This window comes from Callithrix jacchus, chromosome 7, assembly GCF_049354715.1.
Source record: "Callithrix jacchus isolate 240 chromosome 7, calJac240_pri, whole genome shotgun sequence".
Lineage (NCBI taxonomy): Eukaryota > Metazoa > Chordata > Mammalia > Primates > Cebidae > Callithrix > Callithrix jacchus.
The window spans coordinates 50,791,165-50,819,128 of record NC_133508.1 but is presented as its reverse complement, the minus strand read 5'-3'; the positions used below and the strand labels follow the sequence as shown (position 1 = coordinate 50,819,128).

Here is a 27,964-nt window from a genome sequence, read left to right as displayed (position 1 = left end):
AGTTAGTGAGTGGCGCAGGTGGGGATTCAGAATGCCTGTGTTCTATTTCTAGCATCTATCACTGACATTGTGACCTTGCTGAGGTCATGGCTCCGTTTTATTTGTTGGGGGGAAAATTAGAGGTGGCAAAGCTTGCATTTCCTCAAGGGATGGTAGTTCTGTAATATGAAGACACCTCCCTACTCTCCACAAACCCCAACCGTGTCTAGTTCTGCTGATAGTAATGAAAAGAACGCTTACCTTCGGATCCAGGGAACTTTGGGGGACACTCGAAGAAACGAGTCATTCCTGCCATAGCAAGATTTGTGGTCACTTTTTTTCTTTTTTTTTTTTTTGAGACAAAATCTTACTCTGTCACCAAGCTGGAGTGCAGTGGCGTGATCTCGGCTCACTGGAACCTCCACCTCCCGGGTTCAAGTGATTCCCCTGCCTCAGCCTCCCAGGTGGGACTACAGGCATGCACCACCATGCCTGGCTAAATTTTTGTATTTTAATAGAGACAGGGCTTCACCACGTTGGTCAGGATGGTCTCGATCTCCTGATTTTGTTATCTGCCCACTTCAGCCTCCCAGCATGTTGTGATTACAGGCGTGAGCCACCTCGTCCGGCTGTGGCCACTTTGATCTGCAATATTTCTCTGAAGAAAGACCTTTCAAATCACATTCACATATAAATAATTTCCCAGTGGCCCTCATGTTGTCTGTGGAAAGGAAGAAGAAAGATAGTTTTTCCTTAGTTTCAGGATGAGGAAATCGAGGCTAGGAGTGGTATTTCTCAACAGGTTTGTTACCAAGAGCCCCTCTTAATATTTTACTATCATGCATTCCCCTGTTTTGCAAGCCCTTGTCAGCTACATACTTGCATTTAAGTAGAAATTCATCTCTGTTTTCCTTAAAGTCACCTACGAATGCCAGCTCAGGTTTCTGTTCTGCTCAAAACCACTAGTGCTACCATCAAGTTCACTGCCAAGAGTTGCAGTATTTAATCCGGGTGACCTCCTCAAAGATAAAGGCCTCATTTTCACCGGACTTTAAAAAGACCTCTTTGTAGTATCTGGGGACCCAGGCTGAGAAGTCCTCAGAGAGATCAAGCAGCTTGTGAAAGATTCTGTGGCCAGTGCGGGGGCCAGGACCAGACCCAGGGTCTTGGCTCATAGGCCAGTGCTCCAGCCAGACCCTCCCACTTGACAGGAGGGCTTGCATGTATACTCAAACATACAGACACATGGGCGTGCACGTGCAAGATGGCAGCCCAACCAAATGCAGGTGTCATGAAACAATGATGCTGAGGGCTCAAACCAGTAGTAGGTTCCCCTCAGTACAAGAGAGAGATTGGCAGAGTGCAACAGATCGCTTCAGGCTGCTTTTGCAGAGTTGCAAGGGTGGGAGATGTGTTTACTCTGCCACCTGCCTGCACTTTGTGTGACTCTTCAATAATTTATGCATCATGTACGTAGGCAGAAGCATTTTCATCCACTCTGGGAGCATTCAGACCACTCCCCCAGGCACCTGCCTCTTCAAGAGCATGAGATGGGAGTGGGGGAGCTGAGCCCTTGAAGCTGGGGATGGCAATGGCAAATTGGGTACCCTGGGAGAGTGGAGACCGAGAACTCCGAGAACTCGGGGAGGTCTGGCTTGGCCTGGAGTGTAAGTAGGGGAAGAGCTGCAGGACTCCAGGTGCCTCAAAGCTTCCCCCTGGGTCTCCTCCACCCCCTCCCCAGGGCTCCTGCAAATATGCTCATCTGTTGAGCCCTTGGCTCCATCCCAGAGGATCAGTTTTTTCATCCCATGGCTCAGAGGCATCAAGTCTGCCTGTACTTTTGGAAGAAGGCCGAGGGCTTAGCTTTACGGCTTCAGAATCCGAGGCTCCACCAATCCCCAGCAGGACCAGGGGCCAGGGCAGGGTCTCCGGGGGCCTGCTGGCCAACAGCTGTTCCCTGGGTTATTTTGATTTAGTGGGAGTCTGTCAATTCCAGGGCATTTGGACCGAAATAGCCAACAGCAGGACAATCTCTTGGTAGCTCTGTGGGGACCCCTCCCCATACAGAAGTTTCCAAAATGGGGTGGGACAGAAGGAAAGGAGTTTGGCATGGGCGTCGTGAAGATGGACTTTGCCTGCCTGTGTCGGAGGCTGACATCAGCAGTTCCTCAGTGTCCCTTCATTTCAGCCTTGGCAGGTACCTGACCACCTCCCCAGGCCATCCAAGGTGCAGGTTAGAGTGGGAGAGAGGAAAAGATAATTTTTGAACTTTGTTTTTGACTTCTTGGTCCTCCCCTAAAGCTGGTAAGATATATATTACCCTTTCCCATTTCACAAATGGGGCTACCAGGTCCAGAGAGGTAGAGGCATTGGTCTGAGGCCACACAGCTTGGAACCCAGGTCTGGTGACCCCAGGCTTCAGTGCCTCAGCGGCTGGACCTCTGTCAGACTGGCAGCTGATCCTTGCGTGGATGCCAGCTCCATCCAGAAGTTCGGGGCCAGCATGGAAAGTGCTGACTGGCCCTGGCCTTTCTTTGGGCCACAGCAGGGGCCCTGGCAGCCACCTGCCTGGCTCACCCTCAGGCCTAAGACGGTTCAAGTGCAGGTGGGGGAGGGAAGAGCGAAGACCAGCCACCATCTCTCTCTCCTTGGAATCCCGCCCAAATTCAGAACAGCAGCCCCTGGCGAGGCCCCCGAGAGCCTGCGGGGATTGCCTCCCCAGAGCAGAGCCAGAGTAACCCAGGTCCCACTCCCGTTGGCTACACGGGGTGGCGTGCAGGGAGCGAGCTTTGGCACCAGGCGGGTGCGGGAGGCAGGGTGCACGCCCGGGACACGCCTTACGGAAACCGCCCCTGGGCTCGGTAACTGAACTTAGACTTCGAGTGCAGCCGGCCCAGCGCGCGCGGCATCTTACTTCCCGATCTCGGAAATTAGCTGCCGGGGTGGGGCCGCGTTTTGGCCACCGCCACTAGGCCACCCCTACCGCTCCTGCCTCTCCCAAGGGATTTTTCTAGCGGGTTAATTTCCTGTCCCGGTAAATCCTTTGGTGAGTCCTTCTCCCCTCCCTCCCCTCTCCATCCCTGCTGTCCGGGCTCCCCCAGTCGGTCCGCGCTGCGCTCCGTCGCCCCCGCGCGCCCAGGCGCACGCCCTCCCCGCCCGGCCGCCCTCCTGTTCTCCGTGCCCGGCAGCCAGTGCCTCGCCGCGCCGCCTCGCGCCAGGGCTAGCTCCGAGAGCCGCGTTCGTGTCGCCGCGGCCCGCGCGGACCCCTGGCCATGCGACCCCGCGCCGCCCCCCACGCTCCAGCCTGCGCCGCCGCGGCGCTCGGGCTCTGCAGCCTCCTGCTGCTGCTCGCGCCCGGGCACGCGTGCCCCGCGGGCTGCGCCTGCACCGACCCGCACACCGTGGACTGCAGCGACCGCGGGCTGCCCAGCGTGCCCGACCCCTTCCCCCTGGACGTGCGCAAGCTGCTTGTGGCCGGCAACCGCATCCAGCGGATCCCCGAGGACTTCTTCATCTTCTACGGCGACCTGGTCTACCTGGACTTCAGGAACAACTCGCTGGGCTCGCTGGAGGAGGGCACGTTCAGCGGCTCCGCCAAGCTCGTGTTCCTCGACCTCAGCTACAACAACCTGACCCAGCTGGACGCCGGCGCCTTCCGGTCGGCCGGGAGGCTGGTGAAGCTTAGCCTGGCTAACAACAACCTGGCGGGCGTGCACGAGGCCGCCTTCGAGACCCTGGAGTCGCTGCAGGTGCTGGAGCTCAACGACAACAACCTGCGCAGCCTCAGCGTGGCTGCCCTGGCCGCCCTGCCTGCGCTGCGCTCCCTGCGTCTGGACGGGAACCCCTGGCTCTGCGACTGTGACTTCGCCCACCTCTTCTCCTGGATCCAGGAGAACGCATCCAAACTGCCCAAAGGTGAGCCGGGCCGGCTGGGGGAAGGAGGGGGCAGGGAGAGGCCACCCCAGACCCCAGTCTGGGTGCGAGGAACCTTGGGTTGAATTTGGAAGAGGCTTGGGGGCTCCTGAAGTTTTCCTGAGTCTCTGCTGGGGAAGTGGGTGGGGAGGGACACATCTGGGATTCTTTGGAGTTTCTGGGCCCTGAGGCTGAACTTCTCCTGTTTCTCGAATAACTCACTTTCTCAAGTTAGCAACCTTCTCGTTCAGGGGATGCCCAGGATCACCTCCCTAGTTCTAGAACTGGAGGGTGTGGATTACTATTGGGCCCCTGGCAAGCTGAACCCAGCCTTCTGTATGGGAAACGGCCCTATTCTCAGTACCATGCCCGGGGAGTCAGCCAGTTCCACGGGCTCTCCAGCAGCCTCTCCAGCCTTACCTGGCCTCTCAGCTTCTCAGCTCCAATTTGCTCTTCTAATATGAGTGAGGAAGATTTCTGCTGAGGAATAACGGCAGCCTATTAAGAGCCAGTGATGCAGTCATGATTCGTAGTTCTTTGCGGCTTTTCAGCCAGATGTGAAAAAGCTGAACCAAAATGTAGTGAGCTGGTCCCTTCTTTGCTTTCCTGGTGTACCCTTCCAATGGCGGAATGAGCAAACATACCCACTTGGCAGACAGGAACACCAGGGTACAGGGAGCCAAGGAGCCCCATTAAGGCCCGCAGGAAGGGGACAGGAGTAGAGCTGAGAAGGAGGGGACCCCAGCATCCACAGGGATGAGCACCCAGAGTGGGGAGCAGGTGGGTGTCCTTCCCCCAGGTGAATTCCAGCCTTCTGCTTGTCAGCCTGTGAGCATCGGTGCCCGCAGTGACCTCTCAGAGCTGAACTCTGCCTCCTACCTTACTCCCAAGATTTCAGCAGAATTGGAACCACAGCTGCAAGTCATACATCATCAAAGGTGACATACATGCAGACTTAGCTTCAGAATATCTTTTTTTTTTTTTTCCGTTTATGGAGATGTCAAGGATGCTGTTCATCTAAGTGCTGAACTCCTCCATCCGTATCTTCATCCCAACTATCATCAAACACACCCCATGCACCAGGGTACTCACTCCCGAGCAGATGCAGGCCCCTGAGCCAGCACTTGCAGTCCAGGCTGCCTGAAATTCCTTAAACGATCTGACCGGCAAGGTACAGAGTCCCCATCTTTAAAACTTTGTCCTCATCCACTTGCCTGGCTCCCCAGACCCTCCCTATCAGTAGACTCGGTCCTGGAGACAGGAGTGACCGGGTGCAGAGCTCATTGCGTGGTGGGTATACCTCGGTTCTGCCTGCTCCTGCATTTGCTCTTCAGTGGAGTTGGCACCATTCACGCCTGTTGTTGGGTGGGTGGGTGTAATAGGCTCCTGTTGTCTTCCAGGTGAAGGCTAGGTGTGGTGAAGTCAGGAGCTGTGGGTTTATCTCAGTTCTGCCATGGTGGCTATGACCTTGAACAGGCCACTGGTCCCGTGTGAGCCTCAGTTTCCTCATCTCTAGAGTACTAGAGTTGACCTCTGTAATCTCCAAAGAGCCCTGGATTTGGAGTTTGAAGACGTTCAGTCCTGGCCTAAAATCTGGGGACTCTGCATGGGTCGCTCCACTCTTTTAAGCTTCACCGTCCCCTCAAGTGAAATCAGGACAAATGCTGCATAGTCCATCCGCCCAGTGGTTGTTGGGGTCCAAACAAGGTGATAGAGTGAGAGTAATAAGAGCAGTGGAAGTGAAATGTTTCTCCTCTTGCTGTCTGTGATGTGGACGCAGATGGGAAAGACTGGAGGAAGGATGGACAGATTCAGAGCAAGGAGCCATGTCCAGGGCCCTGGGGACAGGGGTTGGAGGGTGTGGCTTTGTCTCAGCCAGGAGGGAGAGGATGGACACAGCTCCAGGGCACCTCGCAGAATGCAGTGCCATGAGCAGCTCTGGTCTCATTGCCACTGCCCCTGCTGTGTGGCCTGAGAGTGTCTCCTAAACTGTGAGCGAGATGCAGGGTGGGTGGTAGAGGTCCCAGCACATACCTTGAAGCGAGACCCACATTCAGATTTGGACTCAGGTTAATAACCCTAGGCAAGTCCCTGACCTCTCCAAGCCTCAGTTTCCCTGCATCTGGATTCAGAATCTGGTAACAGTGTCCTCTGCTGTGCTTGCTGTGAGATTTAAATGACATAATCTCTGTAAAGGACACCGTCTTGCTTAGCATGCAGTAGGTGCTCAATAGGTGTTCATCACCCCTCCCTCCTCCCGCATTTGTGCTGCTTTTTCTACTTTTCTCAGAGGCAGCTCAGAGCCCGGACTGGCACCAAGCTGCTTACCTTCAAATCCTGCCTCTACTTCTTACTGATTGTGTGACCTTTCTGTACCCGCTTCCTCATCTGTAAATTGGGGCTGATACAGTACCTGCCTTCTAGACTTGTTAGGAGGATTAAACGGCGATTATTTATAAAGCACCGAGAACAGTACCTGGCCCACAGTAGGTACTATATAAGTGTTTTAACTGGTGCTGTTATTACCGTTTTGACTAGAGAAGTGATGTGAGTAACTTGCCTTGGATCACATGGAGAGTTAAAGACAGAGCCGTGGGTGCACCAGGACCTCCTGGCTCTCAGCATCCCCTCCATGAGGACCACCTATTTCCTGCCAGAAAAAACCAGGCTCCATTAGGGTACAAGCTCCAGGGCTTTCTAGGCAGGCCCTCTGCCTCTTCCAGGGCAGGAAATTGAAGGAAGGAGTGGGGAGGAAATTGAAGGAGGGGAGGAGCCTGCCTTTGCTGTCTTTCCCTTGCCTCCCTCTCCCTTGTCCTCCAGAGAAGCAACACGGAGCCCGGAGTGTTCTCCCTGTGACCTTGTCTAGCTGTGACAGTTGCAGACATTGTGCTGTCTGCCAGGTGAGCCTCCCCCTGTGGCCACAGGCCTGATGGGGAGCACTCAGCCCCAGAGCATGCAGCAGAGGGGAGGAAGGAAATACCATCAAAGTCCAGTGGTACCCTCCGTCCAGGCTCTTCCATGGTCCAGGGTGTGGGGCAACCTAGGTCTGAGGACTGAGGAGGAACTGCCTTGCTGGTGGGATGAGGGCCAAGGGATGCCAGAATATGCAGCAGCCAATCAGCAAAAACCAAAACACAACAATGCAACAAACCAAGAAACCCAAGATGCCCAATTAGTATTGAATTTCAGATAAATTACAAATGTTGTTTTAGCATAAGTAGGTCCCATGTAATATTTGGGATGTATACAAAACACTATTTATTTTTCTGAAATTTAACATTAATTGGGCTTCCTGTATTTTACCTGGCAACCCTAACATCCTACCTTGTGGGTGCCAGCTACCCTTGTAGTTTACAAGCTCTGTCTCTTAACACAGCAGCTGTGCCTGGCAGATACCTTTACCTACAACTTACCCAACAAGAAACAAAGGAAGAGGTTTGCACAGGTCACATAGTTAGTGGCTGAGATGAGCTTGAACTCAGGAGTGTTGAACTCACACCTAATTCTTTCTGATAGTCATAGAAAAGGAGAATGAGGCCAGGCGCAGTGGCTCATGCCTGTAATCCTAGTACTTTGGGAGGCCTAGGCAGACAGATTTGAGGTCAGGAGTTTGAAACCAGCCTAGCCTATATGGTGAGACCCCCATCTCTACTAAAAAAATACAAAAAAAAAGAGCCTTGTGCAGTGGCTTACGCCTGTAATCCTAGCACTTTGGGAGGCCAAGGCAGGCAGATCACCTGAGGTCAGGAGTTCGATACCAGCCTGACTAACACGGAGAAACCCTGTCTCTACTAAAAATATAAAAAATTAGCTGGGCATGGTGGTACATGCCTGTAATCCAGCAACTTAGGAGGCTGAGGCAGGAGAATTGCTTGAACCTGAAAGGCAGAAATTGCGGTGAGCCGAGATCTAGCCATTGCACTCCAGTCTAGGCAACAAGAGTGAAATTACGTCTCAAAAACCATAAAACAAAAAAAGTTAGGCAGGGTGGCGGGCACCTATGATCCCAGCTACTCGGGAGACTGAGGCAGGAGAATTGCTTGAACCCAGGAGGTGGAGGTTGCAGTGAGCCGAGATTGTGCCATTGCACTCCAGCCTGAGTGACAGAGTAAGACTCTGTCTCCAAAAGAAAAAAGAAAGAAGGGGAGAATGAGAGCATCCCCAGCATATCCTGCCCCCACACATCGCTGATCCTTCTGGGTGACAGTGTCCTGGCCTGGTGGTTCTCCTGTCAGACAGTGGAATTCCAGGCAGTTTAGGATGGTGTATCATCAAAAAGACAGTGATGATCTCTTTTTAAGTATGAGAAAGAGCTCCAGTTCAGGAAGCCAAGGCAGAGCGGGAGAGTGGGGAGGGCTCAGAGACCAAGAAGCAGTGCAAGGACACCGTCTTCACCTGGCAGTGATCTTCAAAGCCTTTCACGTGGACACATCATCTTCCCTGCACAGCAGCCCAGTGAGTGGGCAGGAGATAAAGACAGAAAAATGAGGATCACCCTGGTGTTTCTCAAAGCATCACTTGAGAAACACCCGTGTGAGCATCGCCAGGAGAGCTTGTATGAACTGCAGATTCACAGGCCCCCAGATCTACTGAATGAGGGCCTGTGGATAGGGGGTTGAGGCCTGGGAATCTGCATTTTAGCAAGCTCCATACCTCCAGGGGGTTCCTATGCATGAGAGGGCTTTTCTCTGGGTCTGTGGCTCAGTAACTGACTCACCGTGTGACTGTGTGTAAGTTGCCTTTCCTCTGTGCCTTAGATTTTTCTCTTATAAACAAAGAGTGTAGGTAGGAGGACCATAAGTCTCTTTCCATGTCTGAAGTTCTACAGGGAAGAGGAGATGGACCTGGTTTTAAAACTTGGGAAGTCGAGACCTGGGGAGGCAGGTGAACTCCAAAGACCCCTCTGCTGGAATTCAGGAAGTCTCTGCTGGAAGTCTCTGTGGAGGATGGAGGGCAGAGCTCCTGGCTCTGGGTTCATGGGCCTGAGATGCTGTCACAGTGTGGAAGGACTTCCCACATGCCGTCCCTAGCCCTGGTCCTGGGCCATAGGGAGAAAACGCCATTGAGTTTGCGAAACTGAGGCCAGAGGGCATGAGGCTTGGTGGGGGTCAGTGGACTCTGGGCTTGGCTTTGGAGGGGCACAGAGCAGCTGACACAGGCCACCGCATGCCTGGGAGTGTATCACAGGAGGAGCACCTGCAGGTGTCAAGGTGGGAGGCTGCATTCGCCCAGGTCCCCTCTTGCACCTCCCTTTCTAGCCACAGCCATGTGTGGCCTGCAGGTTGCAGCCCGCAGCGCTAGGAAAGAGATCGGGGCTGATGCTATCGCTCTGTGACCTTGACACATGGAGGTGTAGAGAGGGAAAGGCTAGGAAGGAGCTGGGGCGGAATTAAACAGAACCACATGTCATGCCTTGGGTCTGTGAACCCTGGCTTCCGGGTGGAGAGAGCTTCCCAGAAAATATCCACTAAAGAGTGTCTAGAGCATCTGAGCATTCAGGGGCTTGGGTCTGTGGCTCAGTAACTCACAGTGAAATCTCGTCTCTACTAAAAATACAAAAATTAGCCGGGCATGGTGGCGCGTGCCTGTAGTCCCAGCTACTCAAAAGGCTGAGGCAGGAGAATCGCTGGAACTCGGACACACCCTGAGCTTTGGCACACCCTGAAGGCACCGTGTGTCTAGGAAGAACATCATGGCAGGCAGGTCACATCATTTAATCCCATCAGCTTACCAGGCCGGTCTTGGGGCTAGCTGGGGAGCCGCTCCCCATCTCCCAGAAGCTCCACTTCCCTTTTCTGGTGTCAGACTCTGTGAGGGCCAGGTTTGGTCAGAAAAATGAGGAGTTCTTGTCATACTGACAACGTAAATGGTATTTTAGCCCAAGGGACAAACCCGGCAGTTGCCTGAAGGTCACACTGGCCCTTTCTCCCCGGTGACTCTGTTTCTTTTTCTTCTTTGAGAAAATAAAAGCAGCTTTATGTTCGTGATGATAAAAATAACAGGCTCCTGTTACTAGGCTGGGGAAACGCAGAAAGTGTCATGAAGAAAATAAAAGGTACCCAGAATCCCACTGCTCCTGAAGTTCTGCTGTATTTTTTATTCTTACGTATATGTATATTTAAACAGATTGATGTTTTACGTTCTCAAAATGATTTTTTTTCTCTTCCTGAGTTGGGAGCATTTCCTGTCATTACAGTCGTCTGAGGATGTAACTTGAAATGGCCTTGAGAACAGGTCATTTTACAGTTGTATTAACTGGGCCTATCCCCTGTCGTTGGAAGCGTAGCTTATTTCCTTTTATTTTTTGTATGTAGGCAACGCTTCCTTACACATGTAAAGTCTGTGGAAACCTCTGGTTATTTTCTTTGGGGTGGAAACACAGGGTGAAAATCTATGCTTTTTTTTTTTTTGAGAACGGGGTCTCACTCTGTTGCCCAGGCTGGAGTGCAATGGTACGATCTCAGCTCACTGCAGCCTCCACCTCCCGGATTCAAGCAATTCTCCTGCCTCAGCCTCCCGAGTAGCTGAGACTACAGGCATGCGCCACCACGCCTGGCTAATTTTTTGTATTTTTAGTAGAGATGGGTTTCACCATGTTGGCCAGGCTGGTTTCGATCTCCTGACCTTGTAATCCACCCACCTTGGCCTTCCAAAGTGCTGGGATTACAGGTGTGAGCCACCGCGCCTGGCCCTATGCTTTTATTTTAAACCCCTGGATATGTATTAATGGTGCCAGCTGCCTGATACCATCAGCAGAGAGTACAGGTGTAGCCACACCTTTCTCAATGTGTGTGTGTGTGTGTGTGTGTGTGTTTTTGACACAAAGTTTCACTCTCCCACCCAGGCTGGAGTGCAATGATGCGATCTCCACTTACTGCAATCACCACCTCCTGGATTCAAGTGATTCTCCTGCCTCAGTCTCCCGAGTAGCTGGGATTACATGCACCTGCCACCATTCCCAGCTAATTCTTTGTATTATTAGTACAAACGGGGTTTCACCGTGTTGGCCAGGCTGGTCTTGAACTCCTGACCTCAGGTGATCTGTCCACCTCAGCCTCCCAAAGTGCTGGGATTACAGGTGTGAGCTACCACACCTGGCCTCCAACATTTTACAGTCTCATTTTTAAAAAGTGTTTTTCAATTTGATGGGCAGAACAACATCTCCTTATTGCTTTAATTTGTGTTATTTGCCCAACAGTTGAGTGAACGTTTTGCTTGTGTTTATACCTAAGAGAGTCATGTTCCTGGGCAGAGGCTCATTGAGGTCTGTTCTCATGCAAGTGACCTCTGCCTGCTGTTGATGAGTTGGTGCATGTCCTGTGTGCCACAGTCCATTGCACGTTTAACTTGTCTCTTAGAGTTGACTCACTGGGTATCACCTTTTTCACCATTACCAGTGTCCAGGAGCCAGGTGCCAGCTCTTATGGCACAGTGGTCGGCCTTCTGGTGCCAAGCCAACTGCAAGCTTGACCTAAGGCAGCCTGAGCGAGGGGTCTGCCTTGGTTGCTCCCTGGAGAGCCCCCACAGGGTTTTCCTACTCTGGCCCCAAAAAGCAGATCTTTCTGAAAATGTTCTACGCATCGAGTTATTCTATCAATGAACTTTTTTTGCTGAACAACACAGGGCAATGGACAGACAGCCCCAGGGCAACCCAGGAAGGGATTTGATTTGCAGAGGACAGTATCACCTGTAGGTACAGCAGACAAGTTTCAGTTGACTCGGTTACCCAAAGGGTAACTTTAAGCCAGTGGCTGTCTAGCATCTTGTGGTCTGGAACGTGGTTTGCAGGGATGAGGTGCTTGGCCAGCCTTATCAACCTTTATGCTGATGCGGGCTGTAAAAATGCATCAGGTCCAGGCATGGTGGCTCATGCCTATAATCGCAGCACTTTGGGAGGCCAAGGCAGGTGGATCACCTGAAGTCAGGAGTTCAAGACCAGCCTGGCTAAGATGGTGAAACCCCATCTCTACTAAAAATACAAAAAACTAGCTGGGCACAGTGGCGTGTACCTGTGTGATCCCAGCTACTTGGGAGGCTGAGGCAGGAGAATCACTTGAATTCAGGAGGCAGAGATTGCAGTGAGCTGAGATCATGCCACTGCACTCCAGCCTGGGCAACTGAGCAAGACTCTGTCTCAAAAAAAAAAAAAAAAAGCACCAGGACCTCCATGTGCTGGGAGTTGTGGTGAGTACCTGGGTCATGAGTATCGGTGGCTCTGAGTGAACTCACCCTGAACATGGCTAAAGTAAGAGCACAGCTGAATGTTCCTTTCGGTCCTGGGAAGCTTCATAGGCTCTGATGCCCCAGGTCTGTGCCTGTGCCGTTACTGTCCTGGGTTTCTTTCCTCCGCATTCCCTGCCTTGACTTCTTGACCCTTCTGGTTCCCACGTAAGCTTCTGTGCTCCACCTCTTCTCTGGGCTCCCAAGGCTGGGTTAGGAGCCCATCCTGTGTGATCTCCTGGATCCTGTGCTCACCCTGTGACCACTGTCTCACGTACAGGTCATGCATCTGACCCTTTTTGAGGATGCAACATGTGTCTTGTTCCTCCTTGAATCCCCATAGGGTTGTAAAACACAGGGCTTGTTTGGAAACCTTCCAGTGGCTTCCATTGCACTTACAATCAACTGAGCTCCCTCCCATAGCCCAGAAAGCCCCTCCCTATCATTTCTCCTCCCTCCCTGCTCTTTCCCCACCTCTGCCACACCAGCCTTATTCTGTCCCCGGAATACACCCAAATGCCAGTATCCAGCCAGAGCCCCTGAATGTGCTGCTCTCTCTGCCTGGAAGGACACCTCCCCCTGTCCCGATCTTCCTCATCACCAGGTCTTCCATCAAGTGTCACCTCCTCCGAGAGGCCTTCCCTAACCATCCCACCCCCACCCCCACACTCTTCATCACATCTTGTTGTATTTACATCATAACACACACTGAGGTTGACATTATCGAATTCACACATTTTGTCCCACTAGAAATGCAGGCTTCAAGAGGCCAGCATGCCTGCTGCTGTCAGCCGGCTCTCGTAGGAGGGTGGGGCTGTGGGACTGAGGGAGCCAAGGAATGCACATGCTTAAGGACCCCGGGGGATGGGCACAAATCACTGGCCTTTGTTTTTGTTTTCAGCAAATACCCCTTGGTCAGCAAAGCCTGTCCGGATTGCCTTCAGCCAAGGCAGAGCCCAGAACGCACATTCTCAGGGTTTCTTTCCTGGGTTGGGTTGTTGTGATCTTGGTCAATCCCCATTAGCCCCCAGAGCCGCAGCTCCTGCTATGCAGGAGGAAGGGAGTGGCTACTCTGCCCTCATCTGCGTGGTGAGCGGCGCTGGGAAAGGAGAGGCAGCTGGAATGTTCTTCCCTCATCTGCTAAGCACAGTGGGAGTGGCTGACAGAGTTCAGGATGCTGAGGTCACAGGTCTCAGTTTAACCCCAGCTGAATGGGACAGCTTTGCTCATCAATTAACTGAAACAGAAACAAATTCATCTGGAGTAAGCAAATAGGGTTACTCCTAAAGATGCAGGTGTGGCCGGGAACCCTGGATACTGAACAGTCAAGCACCAGGAAGTTGTGGGAGCAGAACGGGGGCACAGAAAATACAGCACCCCTTTTCCATGCTCGTATGCTTGTCTCTGCCTCTCCTACTGTTTTCTTTTTCTTTCTTTCTTTCTTTTTGTTGCCTCCTTTATTTTATTTTATTTTATTGGTGAGACAGAGTCTTGATCTGTCGCCCAGGCTAGAGTGCACTGGCACAATCTCGGCTCACTGTAACCTCTGCCTCTCGGGTTCAGGCAATTCTCGTGCCTCAGCCTCCTGAGTAGCTGGGATTACAGGCATGTGCTACCACACCCAGCTATTTTTTATATTTTTAGTAGAGATGGGGTTTTGCCACATTGGCCAGCCTGGTCTCAAACTCCTAGCCTCAAGTAAACCACCCACCTTAGCCTCCCAAAGTGCTGGGATGATGGGCATGAGCCACTGTGCCCAGTCTCAGGCTATTTTCTTATTTTTCTCTCTGTATTGATGGGCTTTCTCTGTTTTCCTATCTGTGTGGCAAAAAATAAGCACCCTCGTTACCATGGGTCTGGAGCAGGGCTGGGCAGGCCACCCCCAGGCGTCCATGACTGTCTGTGCTTCCAATGAGCTGTCTGATGGCAGATAAGTCCTCTGGTATTCCCGATCCTCAGTGTCCCCTGGTCAATTGTAGGTGATAGCATCTCCCGTTTGACCTCCAATGATAATCCTATAAAGAAGCTTTTGAGCAGTTTCCTCCATCACCACATATAGAAGCTGTTATTATTTTGTCTCTGTTTAAAGCATAGAAATGTGGTCAGACAGACCAGATACGTATACAGGCTTACAAAACCCACTGAACTAAGGAATTGCCTGTCAAATCCCAAATGTGTGACAACCCACGCAGACAGCAGTATCTGTGAAAGCGCATCCTCCCAGCGGCTCCTGGCCGGCTCTTGCACTTCGGGGCTGCCAATCAAGAGTCTGCTGGTGTCCCGTCTTCTCCATCCTCCCAACTGGATACGTGGTAAATGTCAAGGTCAGAGAGTCAGGACCTTGAGGGAGCTATGGGCCATTCAAGATGAAGGGGCAGCTTCTCAAAGGCCAAGAGAAATCAAACAGCCAAGGATCACGGTCCCAATCCCAGCTCTAGTTTCAGCTCCCAGTGGGACCTCAGAGTTATGTGCTTCTCTCGGCCTCAGCCTTCTCATCTCTCAGAGAGGGGATTTTCCCAGATAAGGAGTGAAAAAGTGAGACCCCAAATGCCCCTGGGTCAGCTGGGTGAGGTTAGCAGGAGAAGCAGCCAGTTGGAGTCAGCAGAGAACCTAGGTACATAAAAGCAACTTAATGCTGGCTGAACTCCAGAGCATGTTCCTCCCACTGGCCACCAGTGGTAGATCCCTGCTCTAGGGGACCAAGAATGCCTCTTTTCGTTCCGATGTAAGCCAATGCTGTGATCTCTTGTGCCGGCCTCCTGCAGGGCATAGGATGAAAGAGTCTGAGGCTCCCAGCAAAGGTCCCCTGGGCGGGTTCCTGGGGCAAATGTCCCACCACCCCAGGAGCTCTCTTTCAAATCAGGAGGTGCAAGAGGATGTTCCTGTCTTCATACAAAAAAACGCCTTCCTCCTTGAGTTATTGGAAAGAATAGCATTGCTTTTTCATAAGACCCCAATGAGATGATGTGTAACCGTCATAAATCAGAAGCTACATCAGAAGTGAAAGTTGCAGGTGGTTGCCTGGAAGGGCAAAGAGCTTAGAGCCGAGGGTCAGGACATTTGTGACTTGAGCAGGTCACCTAACTCCCCTGGGTTTCTGTTTCCTTGCCCGTCACCCTGAGGTTTGTTGAGAGGATGGAGGAAACACAGACGTGAAAGATCTTTAGAAGGGACTGGAGGGGTGCTTGCAGACAAGGAGGGTCTATGGTAACCCAGTAAAATGCCTGGTTTATAGACCATGTCTCATCTTTCCTCCCACGTCACATGGCAAGCCACAGAATAGCAGCAAGGCAGCCAGGCAGGAGAGTGGGTGACAGTCCAGGCCACAAGAATTGCTCGCTGATGGGAAACCCTGGCTGCAGCATTCATTTGTGTATGCAGGAGTCAGAGGGAGGGGCTGGGGAGGGCATGAGAAATCCACCCAGCCAGTGCCTGGGAGCAGGAAGGCTGGGGAAGCAAGCAGGGGCAGGTATGGGAACCCCGAGATCAGGGGAAAGAAGTGAGATACATAGAAAAGTCAGCAGAAGGATAGACGGCCAAGTGCCAACAGTGATTTTCTCTGGGTGAAAGGGTGGTTTTGTTTTATTTTTTTTTTTAATAATTAATAGACTTTGGCCAGGTGTGGTGGCTCACTCCTGTAATCCCAGCACTTTGAGAGGCTGAGGCAGGTGGATCATGAGGTCGGGAGATCAAGACCATCCTGGCCAACATGGTGAAACCCCATCTCTACTAAAAATACAAAAATTAGCTGGGCGTGGCAGTGAGCGCCGTAATCCCAGTTACTTGGGAGGCTGAGGCAGGAGAATCACTTGAACCGGGAGGTGGAGGTTGCACTGAGCTAAGATCGTATCACTGCACTCCAGCCTGGCAACAGAGCAAGACTCCATCTCAAAAAAAAAAAAATCTCTTTTGCATGCTTTCTGGTGTTCACTTTATAACTTTTTATTTTTATTTTAGAATAACACTGTTAACCAGAAGGCATCTGAGAGGGGTCTCAATCAATTTAGAAAGTTTATTTTAGCAAGGTTAAGGATGTGTTATGACCTCAGCACCTCAGGAGGTCCTGACGACATGGGCCTCAGGTGGTCGGGGCACAGCTTGGTTTTATACATTTTAGGGAGACATGAGACATCAATCGATATATGTTGGATGGGCGTTGGTTCAGTCCAGAAAGGAAGGACAATTCAAAGTGGAAGGGGGCTTCTAGATCATAGGTAGATAAGAGACAGTTTCAAAACAAAAGAAAGAATGATTTAAGACCTACTATTTGATAGCACAATGGCTGACTATAGCCAATAATAATTGTATATTATTAAATAACTTGAAGAATGTCACTGGATGATTCATAACTCAAAAGATAAATACTTAAGGGGATAACATATTCTCCATGATGTACCCCATAAATATATACACCTATTTGGTACCCACAAAAATATTTTAAAGAAAAATGAAGAATTAAAAAAATTTCATACCAAAAAGAAAAAAAAGGAACAGTTTCATTCTTTTACGTTTCTAAGTAGCTTTTCGATGAATGCACAGTTTATAGAATAGTCACTTATGCCACATCTGGCTTAGCAGGGGAAGGAAGCGATCAGATAGGCGTTCATCTCATATGAGCAGAGAGATGACTTTGAGTTCTGCCTGCCCTTTGTCCTCAGAGAAATTCCTCATGGGCAAATTGTGAGGGGGGTACGTAGCTTTTTTCTTCTTTAAATCTTGTAGTTTTTTTTTTTTTAGACAGAGTCTTGCCCTGTTATCCAGGCTGGAGTGCAGTGGCACAGTCTCAGCTCACTGCAGCCTCCGCCTCTGGGTTCAAGGGATTCTCCTGCCTCAGCTTCCTGAGTGGCTGGGATTACAGGCTTGAGTCACCAGGCCAGGCTAAATTTTGTATTTTTGGTAGAGACAGCGTTTCTCCCTGTTGGTCAGGCTGGTCTCCAACTCCTGCCCTCAGGTGATCTGCCCGCCTTGGCCTCAGAAAGTGCTGGGATTACAGGCATGAGCCACCACGCCTGGCCAATCTTTGTAGCTATCTTATTTAGGAATAGTATGGGAGGCACGTTTGCCCTACACAGTTCCCAGCTTGACCTGTCCCTTTGGCTTAGTGCTTTGGGTGAGATTTATTTTCCTTTCACAACACACATACGGAAAGCATGCATACGGTCTGGAAGGCCACACACAGCTCCATTCCTGCTGCCTCTCCGGCTCACGTAACTGGCTGCTCCCCGTAAGACCACCCCTCCCGCTAGCCTGAACCCTGGGGTACCGCCCTATCCCTGTGGACTTCCTAAATCCAGTCCGCACCTTTGTAACTTTCCCTGTTGTTAGACCTACGGAATAACCCTGTTTGAGTGGGCCATGCCGGGACCCTGACAAGGGAAGCAAATTCCTGCAGATTCCTGGGCAAGGAGCAATGGAAATAGATGCTATGGGCTAGATGTGTCTCCCCATCACCCCCAGGTTCATATGTGGAAATCTTAACCCTAAATACTTCAGAATGTGACCTTGTTTAGAAATAGGATCATCAGGCGGGGTGCAGTGGCTCATGCTTGTAATCCCAGCACTTTGGGAGGCCGGGGCAGGTGAATCACTTGAGGTCAGGAGTTTGAGACCAGCCTGGCCAACGTGGTGAAATGCTGTATCTACTAAAAATACAAAAATTAAATGGGTGTGGTGGCAGGCACCTGTAATCTCAGCTACTTGGGAGGCTGAGGCAGGAGAATTGCTTGAACTCAGGAGGTGGAGGTTGCAGTGAGTTTAGAGCATGCCACTGCTCTCCAGCCTGGGTGACAGAGTGAGACTCTGTCTTAAAAAAAAAAAAAAGATAATCATTACAGATGTAATCAGTTAAGATGAGGTCAGTAGGGTTAGCCTGAACTCAGTGTGACTGGTGTCTTTATAAAAAGGGGAATTTGGTCATACAGGCAGATATGCACACCAGGAGAACGCAATGTGAAGATGAAGGCCGAGGTGGAGGTGCTGCGTCTACAAACCAAGGAAAGCCAGAGCTTCCCAGCGAGCCACTGGAGCTGCGGGGGAGTCCCAGAACAGGTTCTTCCCGCTGATGCCTTGATCTCAGATGTTCAGCCTGCAGAATCCTGAGACAAGCATTTCTGTTGTATAAGCCACCCTGTTGGTGATACTGTGTTTCCACCCAGGAAACACCGGCAGGGGATAACGACAACAGCTCACTCGCCAAGGCAGGGAGTGGGTCTCCAGAATGGGTCCAGCCTCATTTTTTTTTATATATATTTTTATTTGTATTTATTGATTGATTGATTTGAGATAGAGTCTCATTCTGTTGCTCAGGCTGGAGTGGTTTTGTTTTTTTTTTTTTGAGATGGCTTCTTGCTCTGTTGCTTAGGCTGGCATGAAATGGTGCAGTCTTGGCTCACTGCAACCTCTGCTTCCTGGGTTCAAGCGATTCTCCTACCTCAGCCTCCCGAGTAGCTGGGATTACAGGCATGCACCACCATGCCTGGCTAATTTTTGTATTTTTAGTAGAGACAGAGTTTCACCATGTTGGTCAGGCTGGTCTCGAACTCCTGACCTCATGATCCACCTGCCTCAGCCTCCTAAAGTGCTGGGATTGCAGGCATAAGCCACCATGCCCAGCCTCTCAGCCCTCAGATTTTATAATTCCCAAATAAATTGCTTTTCTTGGTTTGCATATGGGGAAATAAACACCAAAAGCACAAACTGGGCTCTTCGTTTTTTTTTTTTCATTGGGGGTCGTCTCTCTGCTTCCTGCCCCAGCGCAGGCCGCTCTCCTGGCTTTATTTTGTCAATTATCTGCTCGATTCCAGGCGCTGAGCTGAAAACTCTTGGGCTGCACGGCCTGATAGAAATAGAATCCAAGCTGCAGAGATAATTTCAGATGTCCCAGCAGCCACATTTAAAACAGAAAAATGAGCCGATGAGATGAACTTGGATGTTTTGTTTAATCCAGCATATCCAAAATGTCATTTCAACTTGTAATCAACAGAAAGTTAATCATGAGCTATTTTTCCTTTTTTTTCATACAAGTTTCTGCCAATATGTTCAGGTCACCTTTGGATTAGCCCCTATGAGGCCAGGTTCTGAAGCAGGGAAGCTAAGTTTGGCTCTTTCATCAGAAATATGTATGAAAAATATGTTATCAGAAACTTGTATGAAAAACCCCACCCTCTTGTGTCCGTAGCCTAAAGCAGGAGCTAGAGACACAAGAGGGTGGGGTTTTTCCTACAAGTTTCTGTTAAGATATTTGAGGAAGCCAGAGTACAGACACGTTAATGTAAATTGGTCACCAGCCAAGAAGTGGCAGAGCTGAGATGTGACTCCAGGATCTTTGTTGCTAACCATTCTGTGGCTTCTCAAATGTCACCTCAGAAACCAAAGTCTCTTAACCACACTCAGAGTCTCAAGCCCACACTTGCTTCAGGCTGAGAACCAAACTTAGTGAATCTTCCTGAGTCAGAACCTTGTCTTGGAGGTAAATCAAAGGTGACTTGACCATATTAGTGGAAACCAGGGTGGATTAAACACTTGTTAGAAACAAATTTGACTCCTACCTTCTGCTCCTATGAGAGCTTTTTCTGGAGCAGTGACCCCTCTTGCTTGTCAGGTATCAAGCCATGTTCCTCCTCGGCTCAGAGCTCTCCAGGGCCTCCCGTATCACGAAGAGCAGAAGTAAAAGTCCTTCCAGGGCCAGGTGCGGTGGCTCACATCTGTAATCCCAGCACTTTGGGAGGCCAAGGAGGACGGATCACCTGAGGTCGGGAGTTCAAGACCAGCCTGATGAACATGGAGAAATCCTGTCTTTACTAAAAATACTAAAAGTTAGCTGGGTGAGGTGGTGCATGCCTATAATCCCAGCTACTTGGGAAGCTAAGGCAGGAGAATCACTTGAACCCGGGAGGTGGAGGTTTCAGTCAGCCAAGATTGTGCCATTGCACTCCAGCCAGGGCAACAAGAGCAAAACTCCGTCTCAAAAAAAAAAAAAAAAATGTCCTTCCAGAGGCTCACAAGGCCTCCTGTGATCTTTCTCCTCCTAGTTCCTTTCTGAATGAATGTCTTGCTCTTCTCCCTTCATTCATGTTGGCCTGGGCACCCCAGATTCCTCGTCATTCCTTGAACTCATCAGGTCCCTTCTCACCTCAGGGGCTTTGCACCAGCTGCTTCCTCTGCCAGGATGACCTTCCTCTGGGTTTCGGCATAACTTGGACCCTCCCTCCTCTCAGACCCTTTCTCAAATGCCACCTTCTCCCTGAGCTCCCAGCCCCACTGAACCCTGTACCTCACCACCTCTGGCTCTTCTTTCTTGTCCCCCTGCTCCCTTTGTCCCTGTTCCACCAGTCCCTATGGGTCTTTTATACATTTTACTCATTCATTCATCGTCTGTTTCACTCAGTTGTAGCCATGGGAGCAGAGCCTTGTCTGTTCTGTTCAGTGTTTTAGCCACAGTGCTAGGACTGCGCTCGCAGATAATGGATGCTTGATAGGTATATGTTGAAGGAATGAATGACTCGGTGGGTGGATGCTGAGCCAAGGCAAAGGGAAGAGAAATAGAGACGAGGCCTCCAGAACTGTGCCCCTTGCTGAGAGAAGCCAGTATGGTAAACTGGTTCTTGTCAAGTCTTAGCAACTTGAGGGTTAACCAGAGAAAAATGCAGTAAAGACAGAAGGGATGGGGCAAGGTTGGCTCACGCCTGTAATCCCAGCACTTGGGAGGCCGAGGAGGGGGGATTGCTTGAGCCCAGGACTTTGAGACCAGCCTGGGAAATATAATGAAACCCCGTCTCTACAAAAAAAATAAAAAATAAATAGCTAGATGTGGTGGCACATATCTGTAGTCCCAGCTACTTGGGAAGCTGAGACAAGAGGATCACTTGAGGCCAAGATTGTTCGAGGTTACAGTGAGCTAAGATCTTGCTGCACCCCGGCCTGGATGACAGAGCGAGATCCTCTCTCTCTCTGTCTCTCTCTTTCTCTCTCTCCAATATATGTGTGTGTGTGTGTGTGTGTGTGTGTGTGTGTGTGTGTGTGTGTGTTTAAGGCAGAAGGGAGGGAGCTCTGCTGATCATTGAGGCATGAATTTGTGTAGAATCTCAAACATGATGCTTGCATGGCAGTGTTCAGAGAGGAGGAAGGTTGAGGCCCCCAAACCCCTTCTAATCACAATTTGTAAGCAGTTACCTGGGCTTTTGGTTCATTAGAAAATGTCGGATACTCTTTGTATTCGGAGAGTAAGACTGCTGATACAGGAAAATTCATTTTCAACTCTCGGAAGTAGAGACTTGGAAGAACATAATGTCTGTCTCAGGCATCTGAGGGGCTGTCACCAGATACAGAGACTTGTTCTGACCTCAGAAGATGCGCCCATGATTGGGAACTTCAGGGAAACTGAATTCCATTTACCATAATGAGACCTGTCTAACCGCATTAGGGATCTGAAAACGGGCTGCCTTGAGAGGTAATGAGGTGGCCATCACTGGGGGCATTCAAGCAGAGTCCAAATCACCACTTTTTAGTGGTGCTTCAAGGAGTGTCGGGTGTTGGGCGGGATTTCTTCCAAGGGTGCTTGAGTCCTGTGATTCTTTCTGGGGTTTCTATCCTGGCTCTGCTGACTGAAGGAGGAGATTTTGAAGGAGGGTGCAGGGTGCTTATAAACCTGTGACTGCGCCTGCTTTGATACCCAGAGCAGGTGCCTCCTCTTCCCTCCCTCCCCCTGCCTACCACGTTCCTTTCTGAACCTAAATAGACAAAGCCCTTAAGCCTGCAGCAGAGAAGGACATGCAAAGCTCCCAGCCTCTTGCACTTCTCAGGTCTCATTCTGCTCACACCGGATCCTTGTGAGAAACTGGATCTCCCACCAGCAACCAGAATCGGCTTCTAAATCTGTATGGCGCACATCTAATTTATGTTCAGCTCCCCTTGAGCCAGAACACAGACCTGCAGCTCTTCCCATGAGCCCATGCAGCCTGGGTTCCCAGACACACTGGGGCTGTCCCACTGTGTATGTCACCAGCTCATCCTCATTCATTCCTTTGTGAATATTTGTCGTCCTTCTGCTCCGTGCTCCAGAGAGACTGGCTTCAGGATCTTTGTCCCGTCTGTGACTCTTCTCACTATTTTTTTTTTTTTTTTTGAGACAGATACTTGCTCTGTTGCCAGGCTGGAGTGCAGTGGTGCGATCTCAGGTCACTGCAACCTCTGCCTCCCAGGATCAAGCAATTCTCTTGCCTCAGCCTCCCCAGTAGCTGAGACTACAGGTGCACCATGCCTGGCTAATTTTTTTTTTTTAAGACGGGGTTTCACCATGTTGGTCAGGCTGGTCTTAAACTCCTGACCTCAGGCGATCCGCCCACTTTGGCCTCCAAAGTGCTTGGATTACAGGTGTGAGCCACCACGCCCGGCCATTTTTTTTTTTTTTTTTTTTTTTTTTTTTTTAGTAGAGTTGAGGTTTCACCATGTTGGCCAGGACAGTCTCAATCTCCTGACCTTGTGATCCGCCCACCTTGGCCTCCCAACGTGCTGGGATCATAGGTGTGAGCCACTGTGCCCAGCCCTGTGACCCTTCTGTGGTCTCAAACATAATATCAGAAACTTGTATCCTCACCCTCTTGTGTCCATAGCTCCTGCTTTAGGCTGAGAGCCAAACTTAGCTTCCCCACTTCAGAACCTGGCCTCTTAGGGGCTGAACCAAAGGTGACCTGCACGTATTAGCAGAAACCAGAGCAGACCAAACATCTGCCGAAAGCAAACTCAACTCCAGCTGCTGAGAACATAGCAAGGCTGACCAAGGCTCTGCTTTCGTGGCGCCAACATTCCAGAAGACAGAAACGCTTAGACTGCAGGGTCAACTAGCTGCCTTTCTTCATTTTCAGGTAGGAAACCTCAGCTCAGAGAGACCAAGTAACTTGCACAGAGACGCACAGAGAACTAGTGAGAAGCTGAGGCAAGAGCCAAGCCCCCTGGTTCCTGGTTCAGCACTGCTGCCCTCAGATTGCAAGGCAGTCCTCAGAGGGGGACAGATACATCACAGTGGCTGAGAGCACAGGCTTTTCAATCCACCGTGGTTTAAATTCAGTGCCGTTATTTACCAGCTGTGTGGGCCTGGGCAAACTGCTTCACTGCTCTGTGCTTCAGTTTTCTTTTTTCTTTCTTTCTTTCTTTCTTTCTTTCTTTCTTTCTTTCTTTCTTTCTTTTTCTTTCTTTCTTTCTTTCTTTCTTTCCTTTCTTTTTTTTTTTTTTGAGGTGGAGTCTCGCTCTGTCACCCAGCCTGGAGGGCAATGGTGTGATCTCAGCTCACTGCAACCTCCACCTCCTGGGTTCAAGTGATTCTCCTGCCTCAGCCTCCTGAGTAGCTGGGATTACAGGTGCCCGCCACCATACCTGGCTAATTTTTGTATTTTTAGTAGAGACATGGTTTCACCATCTTGGCCAGGCTGGTCTCGAACTCCTGACCTCGTGATCTACCAGCCTTGGCCTCCCAAAGTGCTGGGATTGCAGGCGTGAGCCACTGTGCCCAACCTTGTCAGTTTTTTTGTGTGTGTAAAGTGTGGACAAAAATATTCACAAATCTATCATGAGGGCCCTGGAAAAAGCCTATCACATTATATACCAAGGAAGAAGTGGAAAAAAAAAAAAAAAACTCTAGCACAGTGCCTGGCACACAGAGCACATAAATGCAACTGCTGTTGTCACTGCAGTCAATCAGTGTTACCACTCAAAGGACCCAGTTCCTCAGGCTCGCACTGAGCCACAGATGTGTCTCGATGAGGAACTGCTGAGGGTGGGCGGAACTGAGAGTGTGGACACCTGGCTCCCGGGCTTGGCTCTGCCACTGACTCCGTGTGGCCTAGGGGTATGTGTGAGTTCCTTCTTATTGCTGGAATAAACTGCCATAATGTAGGAGCTTAAAATGACACAAATCTGTTATCTTCCAGTTCTGGAGGTCAGATGCCCAAAATGCATTCCATGGGCTAAAATCACGTTGCCTGTCCTTTTGTCCAGCTCCGAGGCGGCCTGCACTCCCTGGCTCTCGGGCACCACCTCTGATTGCATCGCCTTGTCTCTTTCTCCCACTCTGACCTGACTGCCTCCCTTTAGAAGGACCCTTGTGATTATATCAGGCCTGTCTGCAAATCCAGGATAATCTCCCCATCTCAAGAATCTTAATCTAATCACATCGGCAAAGCCCCTTCTGCCTTACAAGGCAGCATATTCACAGATTCTGAGGATTAGCATGTGGATGACTTAGGGGGTCAGTCTTGATCTCCTCCAGGGCAGTAACCTCACTTCTGTGTCCCCACCTGTGACAGTAGAGGGTTATGTAATGGCGAGGTCTCCTCCACCTGTGTAGGCTCATTTCTCATGAATCCTCTCCTTGCCCACCCCAAAGGCCCTCACCCTGAGGTCACTTCCCCGAACCACTACTGGCCCTGGTGACAGCAGTTCCTGCAGTACTGAGCCCTGCTGAAAAACCACTGCGTGCAAATACCAGCTGCTGGGAACCTGGCTCTACCCTGGCCCCTGCTGCTAGAAAAGTTATAAATACAGCCAGGCGCTTTGGGAGGCCAAGGTGGGCAGATCATGAGGTCAGGAGATCGAGACCATCCTGGCTAACATGGTGAAACGCCGTCTGTACTAAAAATACAAAAAATTAGCCGGGCGTGGTGGCGCATACCTGTAGTCCCAGCTACTTGAGAGGCTGAGGCAGGAGAATCGCTTGAACCTGGGAGGCAGAGGTTGCAGTGAGCCAAGATCACCACTACACTCTAGCCTGGGAGACAGAGCAAGACTGTCTCAAAAAAAAAAAAGAAAAAAAGAAAAGAAAAATTACAAATACAAAAAAAAAAAAAAGCAACTTGATTTCTGACTTGCCAGGAAAATCAGAATTACTTTTATTGGTAAATTGTGTTGAAGCTGTTTGAAGCAAAGAGGATACTTTGTGAGCTGAGGCTGAGATGCCTGCATTTACAGGAAGATATCCCTGGAATAACTGTCACACACAGCACAGAGATAGAGGGGGAATCCCCATACCAGGGAGCGCATGGCCCCCAGGGAACTCCCAAGAGAGGCAGGCCTCATGTGGTCAGAGGTTAGGACTGGGTCAGAGGAGAGACGGGAGTGGCAGAGCAGAGACGCTTCACATCTTTCATAACATTTTATAAATGCCACCTTATGTGAATGCTACCTTATGTTGGCTTGCTGCATTTTGAAATCTCCTAGGTCTACAGAGGTGCCAGTCAAAGAGGTCCTGGGTGAGTAAGAGAAGGATTCGTAGAGTTTCAGGGCTGAGTCATGGATGTTTTTTAAAAGTCTTTTTTTTTTTTTTTTTTTGCTTTGAGATGGGGTCTTATTCTGTCACCCAGGCTGGAGTGCAGTGGCACGATCTTGGCTCACTGCAACCTCTGCCTCCCAGGTTCAAATGATTCCCGTGCCTCAGCTTCCTGAGCAGCTGGGATTACAGGCGCCCGCCACTACACCCAGCTAATTTTTTTTTTTTTTTTTTTTTTTTTGAGACAGTCTCGCTCCGTCGCCTGGCGCCAGACTGGAGTGCAATGGCGCAATCTCAGCTCACTGCAACCTTCACCTCCTGGGTTCAAGCAATTCTCCTGCCTCAGCCTCCTGAGTAGCTGGGATTACAGGCACACGCCACCATGCCCAGCTAATTTTTGTATTTTTAGTAGAGACGGGGTTTCACCATGTTCGCTAGGATGGTCTCAATCTCCTGACCTTGTGATCCACCGGCCTCGGTCTCCCAAAGTGCTGGGATTACAGGGGTGAGCCACCGTGCCCAGCTAATTTTTGTATTTTTAGTAGAGGTTGGGTTTCACCATGTTGGCCATGCTGGTCTCAAACTCCTGACCTCAGGTGATCTACCTGCGTTAGCGTCCCAAAGTGCTAAGATTACAATCATGAGCCATGGCACCCCGCTGAAAGTCCTCTTTTTTTTTTTTTTTTTTTAAGAATGAAAATTTTCTCTCTCTTTTTTTTTTTTTTACAGCATGGGTCCAGGGGACCAATGCAAGAGTGGAAAATGCATTGGCCAAATTTTCTCTATTTTTTTACATTCTATTTTTCCTCCAAAAAAAAGTAACAACAACGTGTTGTGTATCCATGACATGGATTATTATGCAGCCTTAAAAAGTAAGGGAATTCTTACTTCTCTCACAACATGAGGGAAGTGGAGGATATTATAGCAAGTGAAATTAGTCACAAAGGACAAATATTGTATGATTTCACTTGTATGCAGTACCTAGAGTAGTCAAACTCATAGAAGAGAAAGTAGAGGCTAGGAGCGGTGGCTCATACCTGTAATCCCAGCACTTTGGGAGACCAAGGCAGGTGGATCACCTGAGGTCAGGAGTTCGAGACTAGCCTGACCAAGATGGAGAAACCCCGTCTCTACTAAAAATACAAAAAATTAGCCAAGCATGGTGGTTCATGCCTAGTTCATGCCAAGTGTAGTTCCCCTACCTCATACTTGGGAGGCCGAGGTAGGAGAATGGCTTGAACCCAAGAGGTAGAGGTTGCAGTGAGCTGAGATTGCACCATTGCACTTCAGCCTGGGCAACAAGAGTGAAACTGTCTCAACTCAAAAAAAAAAAAAAAAAGAAAATTGAATAATGTTTGCCTGGGCCTGTAAGGAAGGGGAATGGGGAGTTAGTATTTAATGAGGACAGAGTTTCAGTCTGGGGACGTGGAAGGAGTTCTGGAGGTGGATGGTGGCGATGGTTGCACAACAGTGTGAATGTGACTGATGCTTCCTTCCCAAGAGTATAATTTTCTATGAGGCCAGCATGGTGGCTCACACCTGTAATCCCAGTACTTTGGAGGCCAAGGCGGGTGGATCACCTGAGGTTGGGAGTTCAAGACCAGCCTGACCAACATGGTGAAACCCCGTCTTTATGAGAAAAAAAAGAAAGAAAAAAAATACAAAAATTAGCCAGCCATGATGGCAGGTGCCTGTAATTCCAGCTACTCAGGAGGCTGAGGCGGGAGAATTGCTTGAACCCAAGAGGCGGAAGTTACAGTGAGCCGAGGTAGCCCTACTGCACTGCAGCCTGGGCAAGAGAGCAACACTCTGTCTCCAGAAAAGAAAAAAAAATTCTATGATCATTCTCTGTTCCTTTCTTACCAGAGGAAGGACGGATTACAAAAATGACATGAAGGGCCAGTTTTCTCTGCTTATGTGTGCGACTGATGTCATTGTTTTAAGGTGAGGGGTGGAAGTCAGGCTAGTGTGTGGGATTTGGACACAGGTCACACCCCTGGTGCACAGTCCTCGTTACTGCACTGCCCCTTCTACAGGACACACTCTGTGGAGCCAGGACAAGCCAGATGAGCCCTTGACCCATTGCTGCGGCTGCAGCTTCCTCTTAGCAAAATCAGCTTATTACTTAATCAGACGAAGTGTCTGTGCAGTGGAGACGGGAGTTTAATTGGGAATTTTCCCCTTTGCAGCTGTCGATTTAATGAAAGTGGTATGGAGAACACAGCTCAGCACTATCAGAAATTAGAGCTGGTGTTCCTGGCACCCCTGTCCCCAGGAGAAGAGCAAGCCCTGCAGTGCCCTCTCAGCTGCCTCCCTACTAATAACGTTTCTCTTTGCAGCATGAAGTAGCTGGAGCAGTGACCATAGCCACGTGCAGCTTCCCTAGACACTCAGGGTGAATTAAGAACCTGGTGCCTGGGAGGAGCACTAAGCAGGGAGTCAGTGTCCGGCCTGGTGCCTCACGCCTGTAATCCCAGCACTTTGGAAGGCCGAGGCAGGCAGATCACAAGGTCAGGAGATCGAGACCATCCTAGCTAACTCGGTGAAACCCCGTCTCTACTAAAAAATACAAAAAATTAGCTGGCATGGTGGCAT

At 50.1% G+C, this 27,964-nt stretch overlaps 1 protein-coding gene across 1 annotated transcript in view; it reads left to right on the top strand.

Annotated features, from left to right (window-relative positions):
• The first annotated feature begins 3,169 nt into the window (after positions 1–3,169).
• The window catches only part of LRRC38 (leucine rich repeat containing 38), a 40,641-nt gene continuing 15,846 nt past the window's right edge, over positions 3,170–27,964 (top strand). Inside the window, exon 1 of the mRNA XM_003733344.6 lies at positions 3,170–3,894. Coding sequence (XP_003733392.1) covers positions 3,252–3,894 — 643 coding nt within the window. The 5' untranslated portion in view covers positions 3,170–3,251. The remainder of the gene's footprint in view (positions 3,895–27,964) is intronic.